At 45.9% G+C, this 19,867-nt stretch overlaps 1 protein-coding gene across 4 annotated transcripts in view; it reads right to left on the bottom strand.

Annotated features, from left to right (window-relative positions):
* LOC138736003 (cas scaffolding protein family member 4-like) overlaps positions 1-19,867 on the bottom strand; it is a 94,048-nt gene that overhangs the window by 35,253 nt on the left and 38,928 nt on the right. For 3 of the 4 annotated variants that reach the window (XM_069884769.1, XM_069884771.1, XM_069884772.1), the window contains exon 2: positions 11,751-12,119. The exons of the other annotated variant lie outside the window; for it this stretch is intronic. In XM_069884769.1, coding sequence (XP_069740870.1) covers positions 11,751-12,119 — 369 coding nt within the window. The remainder of the gene's footprint in view (positions 1-11,750; positions 12,120-19,867) is intronic. 4 annotated transcript variants of the gene reach the window in all.

Consider the following 19,867-nt stretch of genomic DNA (forward strand, 5'->3'; position numbering starts at 1 on the left):
TATTCTTTAATAAGAGAAAGTAAATCCTTTATCTTGCCTTTCCCTTCTTCTTCTATTTCACTGTACTCTTCCTCTTCCTCTTCTTCTTCCTCTGGGTTGGCCATCTGTTGTTTCTTTGTTGCCCTTTTCTTCTCTTCTTTCTTGTTTTCGTTGTCTTCTGTGTTCTCCTCTTGCTGCAGGTGTTCTGCAGCTGTCGTTGCAGGCTGTGGAGATCGACTCCCCAGCTGGTCACCCCTCCCGTCGGTGTGTTTTTTTTCATGCGCATCGCGCATACGCGAGGAGTCGTGCATGCACGGTTGCGCACTTTTACTCGGCTCAGTGAGCCATTTTTGTAGTCCATATTCTACCGACCTGAGGGAGCGGGTTTCTCTCTCCACCGCGGGCCTCTTCGAACAGGTAAGGTCTTTTCCTTCATCTTCCGTTGTCTTCTCTTCCTCTCTTCTTACCGTTGGTTTCGACTTTTCTTTTTTCGTCGCCATCTTCTTTCCACCTTTATATTCACTTTACTTTGATTTTTATTTCTGTGCCTTTGTGTTTTGCTTTGTTTTTTCTGACTTTTCTGGAGAGGGCTGGAGTTCACCGTCCGGCCACTACTCCATCATGTGACTCCTCCTCGGTTGCTGCACCTTGATGCCCTGGGGGGCAGGTCCCCAAAGGAACTGATGGATGAGATGCTTGCGCTCATGGGTGAGCACACCAACTGCCCATTTTTCGAGCGCATCTTCCTCGAACATATGCCCGGGGATATGTGCCCGCTGCTGGTTCAGGAGAGCTGCACTGACCCGAGGAAGGTCGCCCAGAAGACCCAAGAGCTATGGCTCTCACGATTCTCGGATGGCTCAGCGATCCAGCAGGTCATGGGACACGGGCACGACCATGCCAAGCCTGCCCCTAGCGCTGTGGTAGAGCATCTGGCCCCTACAAGGGACCCCAAGAGCATAACCAAGGCCACAGCATCCGTTTCAGGCCTCTGCTTCTACCACCAGCGCTGGGGAGCCAAGGCTCAGAAGTGTCATCAGCCCTGATCTTTCCAGGCTGCCCACTGTTAATGGCTGCGGCGGCTGGCCAAGGACATAGCCTTCTCTACCTGCAGGACTCAGCCAGTGGCCAGCGGTTCCTCGTTGACACTGGAGCTCAGATCAGCGTCAAACCAGCCACAGCCATCGAATCCAGGAACTGACCTCATGGACCTCCCCTCCGTGCGGCCAATGCAACGGCAATCCGGACGTATGGAGACAAGACAGTCCACTTCCAGATCGACCAACAGAATTTCGCGTGGAGGTTCACTGTCTCATCCCTCCCGACCCCCATCCTGAGTGCAGACTTCCTCCTCGCACATGGGCTTCTGGTGGACATTCAAGGTAGGCGCCTGGTGAATGCCCGTACCTTCCAAGCCGTTCGCCTCGATGCCTCCCACTCGGAGCAACCGCAGATGGCCATGATCAGCACGCCCATAGATGAGTTCTAGCAGATCCTAGACGAGTTCCTGACACTCCTCAAGCCACAGTTCTCTGCTGCCTCGCCACGCCACGGGGTGTTCCATCACATCCCTACCAAGGGCCCGCCGGTTCACACCAAGACTTGCCAGCTCCTACCTGACAAGCTCCAGGTAGCGAAGGAGAGGTTTTCGCACCTGTTGGAGCTTGGGATCATTCGGCAGTCTGACAGCCCATGAGCCTTGCCGCTCCACCTGGTCCCGAAAGCCTCTGGTGGCTGGCATCCCTGCAGAGACTCAATGAGGCTACCATTCCTGACCATTACCCCATCCCTCACATCCAGGACTTTATGGCCAACCTATATGGCACGAGGGTCTTCTCCAAGGTTGACCTGGTGCGTGGATATCACCAGATCCCGGTGCACCCTGAAGACATATTCAAGACGGCCATCATCACCCCCTTTGGCCTGTTCGAATTCCTGCGCATGCTGTTGGGGCTCAAGAACGCCGCTCAGACCTTCCAGCACCTCATGGACTCGGTGGGCAGGGACTTGGATTTCATCTTTATTTATTTGTACGACATCCTTGTCCCCAGCAAGGACCAGGCGCAACACAAGGCCCACCTACGTGCCCTTTTCTCCCACTGGCTGACTTCAGCCTTACCATCAACCCCGCCAAGTGCCAGTTCGGGAAAGAGTCCATGCAGTTCCTGGGCCATAACATTACGGCCGAAGGAGCCACGCCCGCCGCTGCAAAGGTTGGCACCATCAAGGAGTTCCCTCAACCGAACAGCCTCAAGGGGCTACAGGAGTTCACGGGTATGGTCAACTTTTACAACCGCTTTAACCCGGGAGCTGCACGCATCATGCAGCCGCTGTTCACCCTCATCGCAGCCAAGCACAAAACGCTCACTTGGAACCCAAAAGCCTGCACCGCATTTACTTCCTCACCTCAGGGCACACTTGGATTCCTTCGAACTCCCACCGCTCGACTCACATTCCTGACTAGCAGCTTTCCGCGGAGTTCATTTTCATTCGGCGGGGCTCGACCACGGCACCTCTGCAGCAACTGTACGAGGGGCCATACAGGGTTATACAGCGTTCCGGCTCGACGTTCACGCTGGACTTGGGCAGCAGGCATGAGCTGTTTACCATGGACAAGCTGAAGCCAGCGCACCTCGATCCCACCAAGCCCATGGTCATTGCCCAGCCCAAGAAGCGAGGCTGCCTGGCAAAAAAGGACATTGGTGCCGGTTCTGGGTGTGGGGGGGGTGTGTGGCGGCTCACCACAAAGCAGGCGAACTGGCCCCGCTTGCAAGCCATGAGGCGGGGCACCTGGCCAAAATGGCGCCATTGGGGGTTTTCCTTCTTTGCAGCTCGGGGCTCAGAAACCCGTGCTGGGGGACCACGTGATGCCCGGATGACATCAGCGCCCTCCAGCACGGTTCTCATCCATGTCCGGGCTGGGAGTATAAGTGCAGCCCAGCACCCTGCAATAAACTAGTCTGCTCACTGAGCTCAACCCGTCTGGTTGTTGCAGGAGCAGTGTAGCCGCCGCTAGAGGGATGTTATATTCAGTGGAAACTTGCTGGCGCTTGAACACTGCAAGACTGTAAGAGCTGCATCACTTGAGTGGTGAGCATGCTCAGTATGACCGTGTATTCATCCATGACTAGCAGTCTGACTAGTACTGATGTGAGTAAAGATTTATGCTGTAAACTACAAGCTTTTCTGACTGTTTATTAAGACCTCCAATGGTACAACCAACGACATAACAAGCACTGTTAAATTTCAATTAATATTAGCATTTCAAAGATTTATCTGTTTGAGAGCTTTAAGCCTGGGTTAATTAAAGCTGATTGTCCACTGAGAGTAGATATCAGCTTTTCAGTGGTGATTCTTTGTTGTTGGAGATATGCGAGATGCAGCAGGGCCCTATTGTGCTACTGTGGGTGAAAGACTGAATACACAGATTTTCCTCTGGACCAAGGAAGTAGCTGGGAACCAAATAGCAAAGAGAAGGGTCGGGTGTGAGGGTTGTGATTGACGCCAATTGTGATCAATGGTCTTGAAGCACACCCTTAGGGAGCACATTGATGAGGCTGGACCAGCCACAGGACAACCTCAGTTATTTGTGTCACGGCTCCTTTGCCCAGAAAAGGCCTCTGCAACTGGAATTACTTGGTTTCCTTCAACGCTGGGAACTCGGGAAGGTAGGATATCATAGGCATTAGAATAATGTCTCGACATGGAATTCAGGCTAAAGGCCTGGCCCAATGTGCAGGGTGAAAAACATAAAAAGTCACTGAATAGGTGTGAGTGCACCAGCAATGAATCTTGCTCGCCCAGTGTCTGACTCACTGATGTACAGGCTTTGGTGAAGGGCTATGATGTGGAGAAAAGGAACTTCCATTAATGCTGTTATGTTGCCTATTCCTATCCTCCAGTCTCCCAACAATGTGCATCCTACCCTTCCCTACACTAACCTCATGTACAGCACCATGATGTACACTACCATGACATGCACAAACCTGGCGTACAATCTCCTGACCTACACTACCCTCATGTGCAGTCTTCTGATGTGCACCCTATGGCGCACACTACCCTGAGGTTCATAACCTGGACATACTCTAGCCCTGACCTGGTATGGTGGTACCAATACCTCTGAACAGAAATCTCTGCAAAGGTAGTGGACGCAGCCCAGTTCCTCACAGGCAACACTCACCCCATGTGGAAAAAATTTGCAAAATGGAAGGATACTGTAGATGGCGGAGTAACTCTTAATGGGTTAGTGGTATGATGTAAAAGTTGTTTGTGAGAATGGAATGAGTCAGCAAGGGGGAAACCACAAGGACCTCTGGTCCCGGTTGCCGCTTGCAAAAGAATAACTCCAGATAATATTTAAGTCTGCTAAAGAATATCTCTAGAATCTTTGTTTTCTAATAAATACTTTAACCACACTATGTTCTTTGAACAACCTTCATTTCCCGAGATGTGATCAACTCATTGTAACCCATTCTGATGACTTTACAAACTAAGTTGTTTACTTCTCTGTATAAATTTGAGCTGTGCAACTGTGAAGTTCAGAGCTGAGCGCTGGCTGTTACAGGGACTGCTCTCCAAGATATCTCACTCTAATAAACTCTTCCAAAGGGTTACCTGGTGTTAATAGTGAAATTCTTTCTCAGCAACACCCCACCATTGAGAATATCTACAGGGAATGCTGCCGTCAGAGAGCAGCAGTAATCATCAAGGATCCACCCCACCCAGGACATCCTCTGTTCTTATTGCTGCCAAAAGGAAAGAGGTCTTGGTGCCATAAGATTCGCACCAGCAGGTTCAGCAACAGCTGTTACCCCTCCAGCATCAGACTCTGAAACAACAAACTCAATCAGGGACTCATTTAAGGACTCTTGCTTTGCACATCATTTATTATTGAATATTTAATTTCTCTATTGCACTCTCCATTTGTTTATATTTCTCTCTTTTGTATTGGAATCTTTTATTGAGTTCAGTTTCTTGCATTACCATTAAGTGGAAGTTCTGCCTGGTCCGCAGGATTGCATAAAGTCATGTATGTACGCTGACAATACATCTGAACTTTGAACCTACATTACCCTAATATACACCACCCCGATCCACACCTTGACTCTTGAGGGCGAAGGGTGTGGGTCCTGCTCCTAATCCTCAATGGTGCCATTCTCTGACAGATCAAAAAGCTTTGAAACACTAATGGTTCTAAGTGAACATTATTGAAAGAGTAAGGCATGTCCCACCTACTAAGGAGGGTCCTCAAACCTCAAGTAAACTGACCCACATCAGGGGCCCCAGTTGATTTGAGCAGGTTAGCCCTCAAAATAAACTGGATACCAATTCATTCAGAAATGTGCCCAGAGGCTGAACAAGTGATATGCTGGATATTGGGTCTTGTCCCCCACCCCACTCTGCTGCTGGCAACACATGGGAACTATGGGAATAGGTAGCAGTGTCTACAGGAGTTATGGGGGCTGCAGACACCGGTGAAGGTGGCGCCATCAGAAAAGGGAGGATGATTCCAATCACTCATTATTTCCAAAAGGACCCACTTTTCTTTTCCTTTCCTTTTTGCAGCTTGCCACTGGAATATAGAGACTCTTTGCTTGCCTTTAAACTGCGAGAAAGCCTTTCTCTTGTGTTTCAGCACACATGACAATTATATCTACATTGCAATCTGACCAGGTAGTAAGCGGAGCTGTCTGGCAGCCCAGTCCGGTGCACTCCCCTCCTCATGTGGCCCTCACTCTCCGTGAAGCCTCTGGACCTTTCCTCAGCTCCGTGGTGGCACCCAAGCTTGTAGCGATTTGGAGACCCCCACTGCTGCTCAACTTTGTGGGCAACAGGAAGCCGACAGGAAACTTTTCTCACAATTAGAATGATGTTGACCTTAAAACCAAGAGCAGGACAGGCATCTGTTTGAGGAGCAAGTTCTGAGTGGGGCTGACTGAGAGATGGGCTATTCTAAGTTGGATTCCCTCAGGGGGACAAACTATTCTTCAGGAAGCAACCAGTTCAATTGCCCTTCAGAAGGTGAGAGGTTGGCTGCATTCTTGAACTGCAGTAGTCCTGCTGAAAGTAACCCATGGGGTAGGAAGCTCCAGAGTTTAGACCTAGTTGTGATGAAGGATTTATTCACATTCGACGTTGATCATCCTAGGATATGGTTTTTCAGCAGATGGTTGTTGCGCCGTAAAGCATCTTTTAATTGAGTGCTGTTTACACTACCGATGAGTAGAAATTCTGCCTGGCCCACAGGAAAAGAATCTCGGGGTTGTATGTGATGTATGTACTCTTAACAATAAATTTGAACTTGAAATTTGACTTGAATTTGACATCTATTACATAAGGTGAAAGTTTGAAAGTTGCATATTTTAAATATGTACAAATCATTCAAAAATCGTGCAATGTAGATCAGCCTGAAATCTTGTGGGTTTGTCTTCTTCACACAGATGTTGACTCTGAAAGAATCCAGCATTGTTTGTGCAGAGGAAAACTTGTATAACCTCCCAGAAATTGCTTTTAAAAAAATCTCCTTCACTAGTTTTCAGATACTTGATATTCCTGCTAGAGTCTCATCCCCACACAGCCACAGTCCAGTAATACCTCCATTCTTGAGTAGGTTAACAAGTATTGGTTTGTGTGAGTGTGTGGCATTTTAAAGGATAATTATTCCGTGTTTATTGCCTCTCACTCCTGACCCTTATCAGGTCACTGGTCTGTTCTTGCAGCTTGGGATCTGTGGGGGGAGTGGTGGTGGGGGGGGGGGGAGAGGGAGGGAAGTAGTGGATGAGGCAATCCTGACAGACTGAGCAAGTTGTCGGGTTGTTGAATCCAACCCCTTTGAAGTTACCCGTGTCACAGGTTTGTGGATTTATTACAAATATTTCTCACATTCAATGTCACATCACCGGTGATCGTGACTGCATTCACATCTCTTCCCTGACATTGTTGAAAGTCAAGTGTACTGTTAATGTCTTCCACAGTGAAGATTGATGCAAAATACAGTCACGTGTTGCTTAATGTCCATGATACATTCCGTGAAGTAGGACGTTATGCAATTTGGACATTGTGCGAACACCATATTATATACTTAAAACTATATGGGATACTGTAGTGTACCTGTATTGACCAAATAGTCACGATTCTGTACACATAGAGTACTGTATTTCAGCTAATGTATCTGGCAAAGTAATATAAGGGTTAAGTTGGTTAATACTGTACCAACACCCAACCCCAACCAACCAATTTTCCCCTGCAACCGCTGCAACCATGTCTGCCTGTCCCGCATCGGACTTGTCAGCCACAATCGAGCCTGCAGCTGACGTGGACTTTTACCCCCCTCCATAAATCTTCGTCCGCGAAGCCAAGCCAAAGAAGAATGTAATAACACATTGTAAATATGGACGCCTCTACACATAGACTAATAAGTTATCTGTAGTCACCACAGTTGGAGCTTGTAGGGCTAACGTAGTGTTGGGTGAGTCTGGAGGCTGTTGCTGGTACAGTTCTGGACTGTACAAGATACTGAACTTACCCTAAATTAAACTTTTTAAATTTTTTTCACTTTTTAAACTCTTAGCCTATATCACACAGAATTTAACAAAGAGGGTCAGAATCATCGACATCACTGTCCTCAACTTCCTCAAGTTCTACTGGAAGAATTTCAGGTCGAATTCCTTCGCTTTATATACAAGAGACATGAGATACACGTGTTGCGAGCGGGAAGCTGCTGCATTCGCTACGACTGGTTACATTCGCTACATCCTGTTCTCTAATTTGGATTTCTGAACTTTATTAAAACCTTATGAAACCACAGACATTGCCCAAACAGATGCTATGCTATATTGTACTTGTTCAATTCCTATGCCTTTGTCGCCCATTAATATTTCTCCAGTGTCATTTTCTATCAGTCTTCATCTCTTTTCTCTCAATATACTTTAAAAGCTTGTAGTATCCTTTTTGATACTATGCCACTAAATTGTCTACCTAAGCTAGTCCCATTTGCCTGCACTCAGCCCATATCCTTCTAAATCCAATGTGCCTGTCAAAATACCTTTTAGATGTTGCTACGAAAACCAACAAGGTCGGGTCAGATACAGCAATGAGCTCTCTGAACCCTTCTCCATTAACAATGGCGTGAAGCAAGGCTGCGTTCTCGCACCAACCCTCTTTTCAATCTTCTTCAGCATGATGCTGAAACAAGCCATGAAAGACCTCAACAACAAAGACGCTGTTTACATCCGGTACCGCACGGATGGCAGTCTCTTCAATCTGAGGCGTCTGCAAGCTCACACCAAGACACAAGAGCAACTTGTGCATGAACTACTCTCTGCAGACGATGCCGCTTTAGTTGCCCATTCAGAGCCAGCTCTTCAGTGCTTGACGTCCTGTTTTGCAGAAACTGCCAAAATGTTTGGCCTGGAAGGCAGCCTGAAGAAAACTGAGGTCCTCCATCAGCCAGCTCCCCACCATGACTACCAGGCCCCCCACATCTCCATCGGGCAAACAAAACTCAAAACGGTCAACCAGTTTACCTATCTCGGCTGCACCATTTCATCGGATGCAAGGATCGACAACGAGATAGACAACAGACTCGCCAAGGCAAATAGCGCCTTTGGAAGACTACACAAAAGAGTCTGGAAAAACAACCAACTGAAAAACCTCACAAAGATTAGCGTATACAGAGCCATTGTCATACCCACACTCCTGTTCGGCTCCGAATCATGGGTCCTCTACCGGCATCACCTACGGCTCCTAGAACGCTTCCACCAGCATTGTCTCCGCTCCATCCTCAAAATTCATTGGAGTGACTTCATCACCAACATCGAAGTACTCGAGATGGCAGAGGCCGACAGCATCGAATCCACGCTGCTGAAGATCCAACTGCGCTGGGTAGGTCACGTCTCTAGAATGGAGGACCATCGCCTTCCCAAGATCGTGTTATATGGTGAGTTCTCCATTGGCCACCGAGACAGAAGTGCACCAAAGAGGTACAAGGACTGCCTAAAGAAATCTCTTGGTGCCTGCCACATTGACCACCACCAGTGGGCTGATATCGCCTCAAACCGTGCATCTTGGCGCCTCACAGTTCGGCGGGCAGCAACCTCCTTGGAAGAAGACCGCAGAGCCCACCTCACTGACAAAAGACAAAGGAGGAAAAACCCAACACCCAACCCCAACCCACCAATTTTCCCTTGCAACCGCTGCAACCGTGTCTGCCTGTCTCACATCGGACTTGTCAGCCACAAACGAGCCTGCAGCTGACGTGGTCATTACCCCTCCATAAATCTTCGTCCGCAAAGCCAAGCCAAAGAAGACCAGTTCCTGTGGGGGTTCATTCTACACAACCAACCACTCCATCTGAAAAAGGTGTCCTTCAGCTCCCCTTTAAATCTTTTCCCTCTTACCTTAAACCTATGGCCTCTGGAGTTAGACTCCCCTACCCTGGGAAAGAGACTGATTATTAACCTTATCTAAAGCCCTTGTGATTTTATAAACATCCACGTGGTTTACCTTTAGCCTCCCACTCCAGAGAGAAAAGTTACCACCTATCCAGCCACTCTGTAGAATTCAAGGCTGCCAGTCCTCCTCGTGAATCATTCCTGCACCTTTCCTTCTAAATCACACCTCTCTCATCGTTGGCTGACCAAAACGGGTCACAACATTCCAACTGTACAGGATGTTGGATCTTGTCTTGCCAATGTCTTAAACGGTTGTAACAAAATGTCCCAGCTCCTGTACTCAATGCCCAGACCAAAGGCAGGAAGTATGCCAGATGCTTGTCGACTTGTGATGCCATTTTCATGGCACTGTGTACTTGTATCCCAAGGTCTCTCTATTTCACAACACTCTCCACGGCCTTAGTCCTGCCCTGGTTTTACCTACCTACCAAAGTGCAATACCTCACATGTGCACAAATTAAGTTCTGTCTGGCATTTCTTGGCCCACTTTTATCTCTATCCTGTTGCCATCTCAGATAATGTTCACAGTCCACTATATCCACAATTCGTCATCCACAAATTTACTGAATCATTAAAATAGAAGACAGAAAAGTCACTGAAGCCACACACAAAATGTTGGAGGAACTCGTGAGGTAAGGCAGCTTCCACGGAAGGTAATAGATGTTCAACAGTTCAGAACTCCAGCATTTTGTGTTGCTCCAGTCTTCCCAACATCTGCAGTATTTCTCGTTTGGACACAGTGCCGATCCCTGTCATGCACCACAGGTTGCTGGCCACCAGTCTCAGTAACAACTCTCCACTACCACCCTCTGGCTCCTACCATCAACCCAATTGGCCAGCCCACCCTGAATCTCATGATCTGACCTTCTCTACTAGCCTTACCATGCGGGACGTTGTCAAAGGCCTTACTATAGTCCACGAGGACGACATCTACCACCCTGTCCTCTTGGTCACTCCTTCAAAAAAAAACTATCAAATTTGTGAGACATGATTTCCCATACATAAGACCACGCTGATTATCCCGAATCAGACCTCGCCTCTCTAAATGTGCGAATGTCCTGCCTTTCGGAATCCCCTCAAGTAAAATTACGCTACCGGCCTGCAGTTCCCTGGCTTTCCCTTACAGCCATTTTTAAACAAAAACCAAACCATTAGTCTCCCACCCATCTTCCAGCACCTCACCTGTAGTTAAAAATGACATAAATATCCCAACACAGGTTTGGGAATTTTTCCCACAATGCTCTTGGATACACTTTATCAGGATCTGGGGACTTGTTTACCTGTTTGTGTTTAACCCTCTAGCACTTCCTCTCCTATAACATGGTCTCTCTTCAGGACATCACTATTTATTTTCCCGTGTTTCCTATCTATCTCTCATGGTAAATACAGATGAGAAATACCTGTTTAGGAGCTCCCCATCTCCTGTGGCTCCACACAGAGATCACCATGCTGATCCTTTAGGGATCCCATTCTTTCCCTAGTTACTTCTGTGCTCAAATATACATCTCTTAGGATTCTCACTTATCCTATCTGCCAGATATCTCATGATCTTTGTCCTCCCGATTTCCCTTGAGAGTGCTCCCACATCCCTATACCTGTCCAAGGATGCATATGATTCCAGCTGTCTATACCTGATATATCCCTCCTTCTTTTTGGCCAGAGCCTTAATGTCCCCAATCCTCCCAGCCTTGCTCTTCACTCCAACAGGAAATCTCCCCATCTCAGTTTTAAAAGCCTCCCACTTGTTGACCTCCCTTTCCCTGGTTAACACTGAGTTTAGTTTTCCAATGCTAGAACAAGAGATCGGTGGATTACTGGCCCCCATCTTGACAACATTCTAGAGGAGCACATTTGAGTGTCCTGTCTGGCTGCATCAATGTGTGGCATGGTAGCTGCAAAGTATAGGACAGGAAGTTAATATACAGGATTATCAAAATGGTCAAAAAGATCACTAGGGTCTCCCCTTCGATTGACAACATTTCATGTGGAGTGTGGCTTAAAAATAGGGCTCATATAAATTGTGTAGGACCATTTCCATTCACCACAGTATAGGAGCATCAAAATCAGGACAGCCAGGCTGGGAAATAGCTTCTTCCCACAGGCTGTGAGATTGATGAACAGTATCCTGTAACCAAGTGAATCATCCCAAAATATATTCATATCTGTTTATTTATATATATTAAATTATATCATTATCAGAGTGTGTGTGTGTGTGTGTGTACACGTATATTTCAGGGTCCAGAGAAATGCTGTTTCCTCTGGTTGTTTATGAAAAGCCATAAGATTATAGACTTGAACTTCAACTTGACACCCTCTTACCTGCTGTGGAGGTGCTGGGACTTGGTAATGCTGACCATAAGAATGGGGCCTTGAGGGAACCTGGTAGATGTTGGACGATGGCAAGTTTTGATGTGGCTTCATTGGCACCTGGTAAATATTCTGCTCAGATAACCTGCGCCATGCGGAGCAGGGGGAGGGATACAGAGATGGGACATCATATTGCGACCCTGTGAACAGCTGCAGGCGGTTTCCGGGCACAATGCCTTGCTGTCCGTGCAGGGAGCAGCGCCACCAACCCTCATCCCCTTTGATGTTCTGTTCTATCACAGTCAGTATGTCTCCTTTACGGAACGCAAGTTCATCAGGTGTTTCCGCTTTGTTGTCATAGAGAGCCTTTGCCATAAGATTCTGTCACAAAGAGAAGGGACATTTAGTAATTAAATGAACCCATTTGCAAGAACAGTTTATTTTCTGCTGTTTTCTCATCTCTCTGTTGGCTTAGTACCACCATCCATCAATATTTCAGAAGCTTTGCTCTCAACCAACTCTCCCCCTGAATATCCCAGACTTTTGTGTTGAAGTATTGGATTCAACCCCTAGAACAAGCACCTCAGAGCTCTGAAATGATCCCCCCAACTTTGTCTTGCATTTCCCAAGCTTTATACAGGGTTTAAGGTTTGGCTCTTCCAGTATATTTTGCTTCAGCCAGCCCAGAGAAAGTTACACAAACACCTTCCAATAACCTTGCTTGATCAATGCCTCGTCAAAGGCAAGTCTGGAAGAAAACTGAGCAGAGATGCAAGGAAGGCTGAAAAGGAGGCTATATGGGTTGCTTTCTGGAACAAGTGGTGTGCCAAAAGCATCAGCACTAGGGTCTCAACCTTTTAGAAGTTAAGTAGAAGACTCAAATGAAGGCTCTAATAAATCTGTTCAAAATTGACTCAGTAGAATTAACTAAGGCTAATTAATGAAATGTGAAACTTCTAATTTGCTGCTTTGTCAAGAAAGTAACCAGAACCCTGCACTGTCCATAGGAGAATTAATTCACTCTATTGTGTTTCCCCAGTTAATTCTCTATTTGATCCATATCTTAGGCCTTGCAGAGTTTGCATCACCTGTTGTAAGAAACATTATGCATCCCTTATTTACTCAGCTTGAACATCAGAACACATCTGCAACAAATAAGCTGCAGACCAGGAAGAAGTCAGTGGTTTTCTGAACATTTCCTTGTTGAAATGTGACTGCTATGTGTAAACTTAAAACTAGAGAGCATTGGCCATCCATTCCATCAGCCAGAGATGACATGAGTATTCCAAGTTTATACTGGAGGCAAATATCAAACTTCACTCCCACCCCACCCCCCAATAAGCTTTAACTGATCAGGAATTTCTCCATCTTTGGCTCTGAAATACATTCAGTTCAACTGAACATCTGCTGTGGAGAATGAGAGAAGAATTATTCTGAAGATCCCTGAGGCACTTCATAAATGATTGGGCATCCCCTACGATGAATTGCTATGGGACCAAAATCCCATCAGTGCATAAGCACACTCATCTGTTGTGAGACCACCATCGAGGTAAAGGACAACGGAGAAAGTACTTTTTCTCCATATATCTGTGTTAACATTAGATCTTTTGCAGATGGACCTAACCCAGTCTCTGATCCCAGTTGAAACTTTGGTTTCCCTTGAGCCAGCTATTTCCATTCCGAATCACCTCCAGGAAAACTCACACTACTGAGAAGTTATGGTTAGCACCTCTATCCACAGCCTCCATCTCTCCAGTCTTACTCTTTTTCTAATCTCATGGCTTTTCAATAGGGGTCACAAAGAAAGTGGTGGAGCCCAGAGAAGGCGTGAATTCAATGATGTGTCAAAAAGAAGAATGGTGACATGTGCACGTGCATAGTCCCGCAAGACTTGAATGCCAATATAAAGAGGGAACATTATCAGATTCCGGCCAGTGAGATGGCCGGTGCAAAGTTTTTCACAGATGCATCCCAGGGCTTCTGGCAAAGAAAACTGCATGAAGATAGCACAAAATACTATACATTTAATACACTGTTCCTCTTTCAATGTCCTTAATTGGGTGAATTACTGCTGTCAAGATGAACATTTTACCTAAGTTTTTATTCATCTTCCAAGCTCTTCCTGCTTTTGTTCCTAAACTTTTTTTTATGTCTGAGGATGTATTTTGGAATTGCCTCAGGTCCAGAAATGTTCCACAGGACAATGAAGCACATCATAAAGGTATAAATTGGGTACACATGTACATGGATGACATGATCCACACAAGAGGGTTATCAAAGTCTACAACAAAGTATGGATTAAAGTTAAACAGAGAAAAATGTAGTTTGGAGTGAAGGAAATCGCCTTTCTGGGAGATAAATTGTCAGAGGCAGGATTGGAGCCAGACAAGAGCAAGGTGAAAGCAATTTTAGAGATGCTCAGACCCACTGACATTCATGGCTGTTTGAGAAGGAGGGTTGGTTTTTCAGTTTAAGGCATTGAGTTTAAAAGGTCGTTATGGTTTTAAGTTCTGTGCAAGGTGTGTTATCCCAAAGCTTCAAGATAGCTACCTAACATTTGTCATGATAATGAATATGTATGAGATGTACCGGAAGTCACGTGGTATGAGAGAGAGATAAGAACACAAGCAGGAGAACAAAGGAAACCGGAGAAAAAAAAGACACTAAGAAGTTTACCTGATAAACTTGTGTTTAATGTTTCCTTAACTTCACATTTCGGGCCACAAATGTGACATTGGCGACGAGGATGAAAGAAGCTTGAAGAAAATTAAAGACTAAACAAGATTACAGAGGATTACAGACAACTTCAAGGTGATAAGAATTTTCTCTTTGACTCAGTACTTTTGGGGCTGGAATATTTCCTCATGGCTGGTGCAGACAGTGACTTTCTAACACATAGTGGAATTGCTCATTTTGACCCAACGGGTGATGCAAGCACTGTAAGTGTGAAGTGGAAAGCATGGCTGGAAGAATTTGAATCCTACGCTGACAGTCGTGGCCTATTTCTAGATACCGGTACAGTTGAACAAAAAGCGCAGAGGAGGGCGTTACTTCTTTTCACTGCAGGACCCTCAGTTCGGGAAACATTTAAGACACTTTTGAATACTGGAAGAAAGGATGAGTACCAGAAAGCGGTAGATGCATTAAATGCACACTATGTAGTGACACCGAATGCTACATTTCAACGCCATTTGTTTCGGAGAACGAGACAAGAAGATGGCCAGACAATTGCTCAGTACGTGACGAGACTACGCCAGCTAGCTGTTGGATGCAATTACATGCCAGCTGATTTGGACAACCAATTATTGGATCAAGTCGTACAGCACTGCAGATCAGATAAACTCAGAAGACGTCTACTGGAAAGAGGGAATGAGTTGGAACTCACCGATGCTTTAACCATTGCTGCTGCATTAGAGGCTGTTGAAGGGCAATTTCATACCATGACCCTGAACGACAACTCAAGCCAGCAAATTAAGAGGCTCTCACATCGCCATAATCAGCCAAGATATACATCGACACAGGATGTGGAGTGTTATCGATGTGGAAACCGAGGTCACTTTGGAAAAGACCCATATTGCCCGGCCAAAGGCAAAGTTTGCAGAAAGTGTGGAGGTAAGGACCACTTTGCAAAGAAGTGCAAAAGCAAGTCCAATGCAGACCAGAAGAGGAAGAGTACAACTTCCAAAGGCAAAGCCTGGGGTAAAGGAAAGTATCCTGGAAAGAAAGATACCATTCGCCAGATAGACGGTGACGATGATGATACCCAGGAGGAACAGAGTTGTTACCAATTTACGTTGAATGAAGTACATCATGAGAAGGTCCCAGTGATCATTGGTGGAGTGACAGTTCAGGTCATTGTAGACTCAGGCAGTGACAGTAATGTGATTGATCGACATTTATGGGAGAAGTTGAAAAGGAAAAAGATCATCTGTACCTCAAAGAAGTGTTCCAAGAAGCTGTATCCATACACAGCAACCAAGCCATTACAGACCATTGGATGTTTTACTGCAACTGTTGAAGCTGGAGTTAAGTACACCGAAGCAGAGTTTATGGTCATAGAAGAGAGGGGAAAACCATTGCTGAGTAGAAACACAGCGCAAGACCTGGCAATACTTCATGTTGGAGCTTGTGTCAATTCAATTCAGTCATACGAGGATATGAAGCAAGAATTCCCCGCAGTCTTCCAAGGAGTAGGAAAGCTGAAAGGTCGACAATTGAAGCTAACGGTCAAACCCAAGGCACAACCAATGCGCCGAACTCCGTTTGGACTTCGTGGGAAAGTCGAAGCCAAAATTAAAGAATTGATCGAACAAGACATTATTGAACCGGTGGAACATTCGACACAATGGGTCAGCCCAGTAGTGATTGTGCCCAAACCAAAGGGTGACATAAGACTATGTGTTGACATGAGAATGGCCAATGAAGCTATAATTAGAGAACGACACCCTATACCAACAGTGGAGGAAATACTTCAAGAACTAACTACCAGCAAGGTATTCTCAAAAATTGATCTGAAATGGGGCTATCATCAATTAGAGTTGGATCCAGGTTCCCGAGATGTAACTACATTTGTGACTCACTGTGGATTGTATCGTTACAAGAGACTATCATTTGGAATGAATGCAGCTTCGGAGATCTACCAATATGAAATCCATCGAGTGATTCAAGGCATTCCTGGAGTTGCCAACATTTCTGACGACATCATAGTCCATGCACCAACGAAGGAAGAGCATGACAAATGGTTGAGGCGTGTACTATCTAGACTACAGGAGGCAGGCCTTACCATGAATGGAAACAAGTGCCAGTTCGGTGTGTCAGAAATGGACTTCATGGGACACAGACTTACACGGGAAGGACTAAACCCTGCAGAGGCCAAGGTGAAAGCTATTGCAGAGGCACGTGCACCTCAGAATGCAACAGAGGTGAGGGGTTTCCTAGGATTGGTCAATTTTTGTGCAAAGTTCATTCCTAATTTCGCTACAGTGGCAGAACCACTAAGGAAACTAACCAGGAAAGGTGTACCATTTCATTTTGGATCTGAGCAGAAGAAAGCGTTCACAGCGCTGAAGCAAAGCCTGACAGATGCAAAAACTCTTGGATATTACGATCCGGCGGCATCAACCAAAGTCATAGCGGATGCCAGCCCAGTTGGTTTAGGAGCTGTTTTGGTCCAGATGCATGATGGAGGACCAAGAATCATTGCCTATGCCAGCAGATCGTTATCAGATGTGGAAAGAAGATACTCTCAGACAGAGAAAGAAGCACTCGGACTTGTATGGGCCTGTGAGAGGTTCCATGCATATTTATACGGCATTGAATTTGAACTCATCACAGATCATAAGCCATTAGAGGTGATCTATGCACCTAGATCAAAACCATGTGCCAGAATAGAGAGATGGGTACTCAGACTACAACCCTACAAATATAAAGTAATCTACATTGCAGGGAAAACAAACATTGCAGATCCGCTGTCCAGATTGGTGAAGGATGGATGTCCACAATCCAAGTCAGAATTGGGAACAGAAACAGAGAGCTTTGTACGCTTCGTAGCTATTCACGCGACACCGAAAGCTGTGACTACGAAGGAAGTCGAGAGAGAATCCGAACGTGATCCAGAACTCATGGAAGTAAGAGAAGGCATACAGAGTAGACAATGGGACAAGTGTACTCACAAGGCTTACATTCCCATTAGAGACGAACTTTGTTGCATTGGACAGTGTGTATTAAGAGGTTGCAGATTAGTGATTCCGCAAAGATTGAGACCGAAGATCGTATCCTTAGCGCATGAAGGACACCTAGGTATTGTTGGTACCAAGCAAAACCTCAGGACCAAGGTATGGTGGCCAGGTTGTGATAAAGACGCCGAGAAATTTGTTAAAACTTGTCACGGATGTCAAATCACAAGCAGGAGTAATCCGCCAGAACCGATCCGGAGTACGCAACTTCCGACAGGACCATGGATCGACATAGCTGTTGATTTTCTTGGACCTTTACCAACGGGTGAATCAATTATGGTAGTGATAGATTACTACAGCAGATACTATGAGTACGTGGTGTTGAAGTCCACAACCACTGAAAAAACAATACAAGCGTTAGCAGAGATATTCGCAAGATATGGATTACCTGTTACATTATACTCTGACAATGGTCCACAATTCATTTCAGAGACATTTACGGAATACATGAGGACCACAGGTATCCACCATCATAAAGTAACTCCGAAATGGCCGCAAGCCAACGGAGAAGTAGAGAAACAAAATCAGTCCATTGAAAAACGATTGAGGATTGCACACGCAGAAGGACAAAATTGGCGAGAAGCATTGCTATCTTATGTGGCTGTCTATCGAGCAACGCCTCATGCAACCACTGGAAAAAGTCCTACAGAAGCATTTTTTGGGAGAAAAATCCGCACAAAAATGCCAGAAATAAAGGAAATCCGAGACGACCAGGAGATGAGGGACCACGATGCTGAAAAGAAAGGTGCAGCAAAGCTGTGCACAGATTCGAAACGTGGAGCCAAGTACTCAGACATCATGCCAGGAGATAATGTTCTAGTGAGGCATGAAACTGGTGGTAAGCTAGACACACCTTATTACCATCAACCCTATACTGTCGTATCCAGAAGTGGCAGTATGGTGACAGTCAAGTCTCCAACTGGAGTCCTGTATAAGAGAAATGTATCAAGTGTAAAAAGGTACCAGTCCAGAGATACATCGAGCGAAGAGGTTGAAAGGCCAATACGAGATGCTGAAACTGAGAGACCTGATGATGTTCCAGAGGCAGTTACCAGCACTCCTGATGAAGTGACTAGAGCACCAGAAACACCCAAAGCCGTGGTGAGCAGTATTTCCGACGCTGAGAGTGAACAACCAAGAAGCGACGACAATATCGCAGGCAGGCCGAAACGAAACCGGAAACCGCCCAAACGATACGAAGACTTTGTGCCATAGTTTTAATAAGAACTTTGGGACAGTATTTTAATCTTATATCATAAAGTGCATGTATGAGTGCTGTAGGAAGTAAATTTTATGTAGTTGAGTTATAGTATTACCATTAGTTACGATGTTTGTATGTTTCCGAGGGATATTGGTAAATGAAGGTAAAGTTTATTTCTGATTAAAGGAGGGATGTCATGATAATGAATATGTATGAGATGTACCAGAAGTCACGTGGTATGAGAGAGAGATAAGAACACAAGCAGGAGAACAAAGGAAACCGGAGAATAAAAAGACACTAAGAAGTTTACCTGATAAACTTGTGTTTAATGTTTCCTTAACTTCACATTTCGGGCCACAAATGTGACAACATTTAGTGATAATTTGTGCAAATAGCGCCTTTGGAAGACTACACAAAAGAGTCTGGAAAAACAACCAACTGAAAAACCTCACAAAGATAAGCGTATACAGAGCCGTTGTCATACCCACATTCCTGTTCGGCTCCGAATCATGGGTCCTCTACCGGCATCACCTACGGCTCCTAGAACGCTTCCACCAGCGTTGTCTCCGCTCCATCCTCAACATCCATTGGAGCGCTTTCATCCCTAATGTCGAAGTACTCGAGATGGCAGAGATCGACAGCATTGAGTCCACGCTGCTGAAGATCCAGCTGCGCTGGGTGGGTCACGTCTCCAGAATGGAGGACCATCGCCTTCCCAAGATCGTGTTATATGGCGAGCTCTCCACTGGCCACTGTGACAGAGGTGCACCAAAGAAAAGGTACAAGGACTGCCTAAAGAAATCTCTTGGTGCCTGCCACATTGACCACCGCCAGTGGGCTGATATCGCCTCAAACCGTGCATCTTGGCGCCTCACAGTTTGGCGGGCAGCAACCTCCTTTGAAAAAGACCGCAGAGCCCACCTCACTGACAAAAGGCAAAGGAGGAAAAACCCAACACCCAACCCCAACCAACCAATTTTCCGCTGCAACCGTGTCTGCCTGTCCCGCATCGGACTTGTCAGCCACAAACGAGCCTGCAGCTGACGTGGACTTTTACCCCCCTCCATAAATCTTCGTCCGCGAAGCCAAGCCAAAGAAGAATTGAAAACCATGATAATCTTATCAATACTCTTAGCTGGAATGTGAAAGGTTTAAACAATAGTCAAACGCAGGAAAGACTTTGCATATATTAA

The sequence above is a fragment of the Narcine bancroftii genome, chromosome 6 (assembly GCF_036971445.1).
Source record: "Narcine bancroftii isolate sNarBan1 chromosome 6, sNarBan1.hap1, whole genome shotgun sequence".
NCBI classification, from domain to species: Eukaryota; Metazoa; Chordata; class Chondrichthyes; order Torpediniformes; family Narcinidae; genus Narcine; species Narcine bancroftii.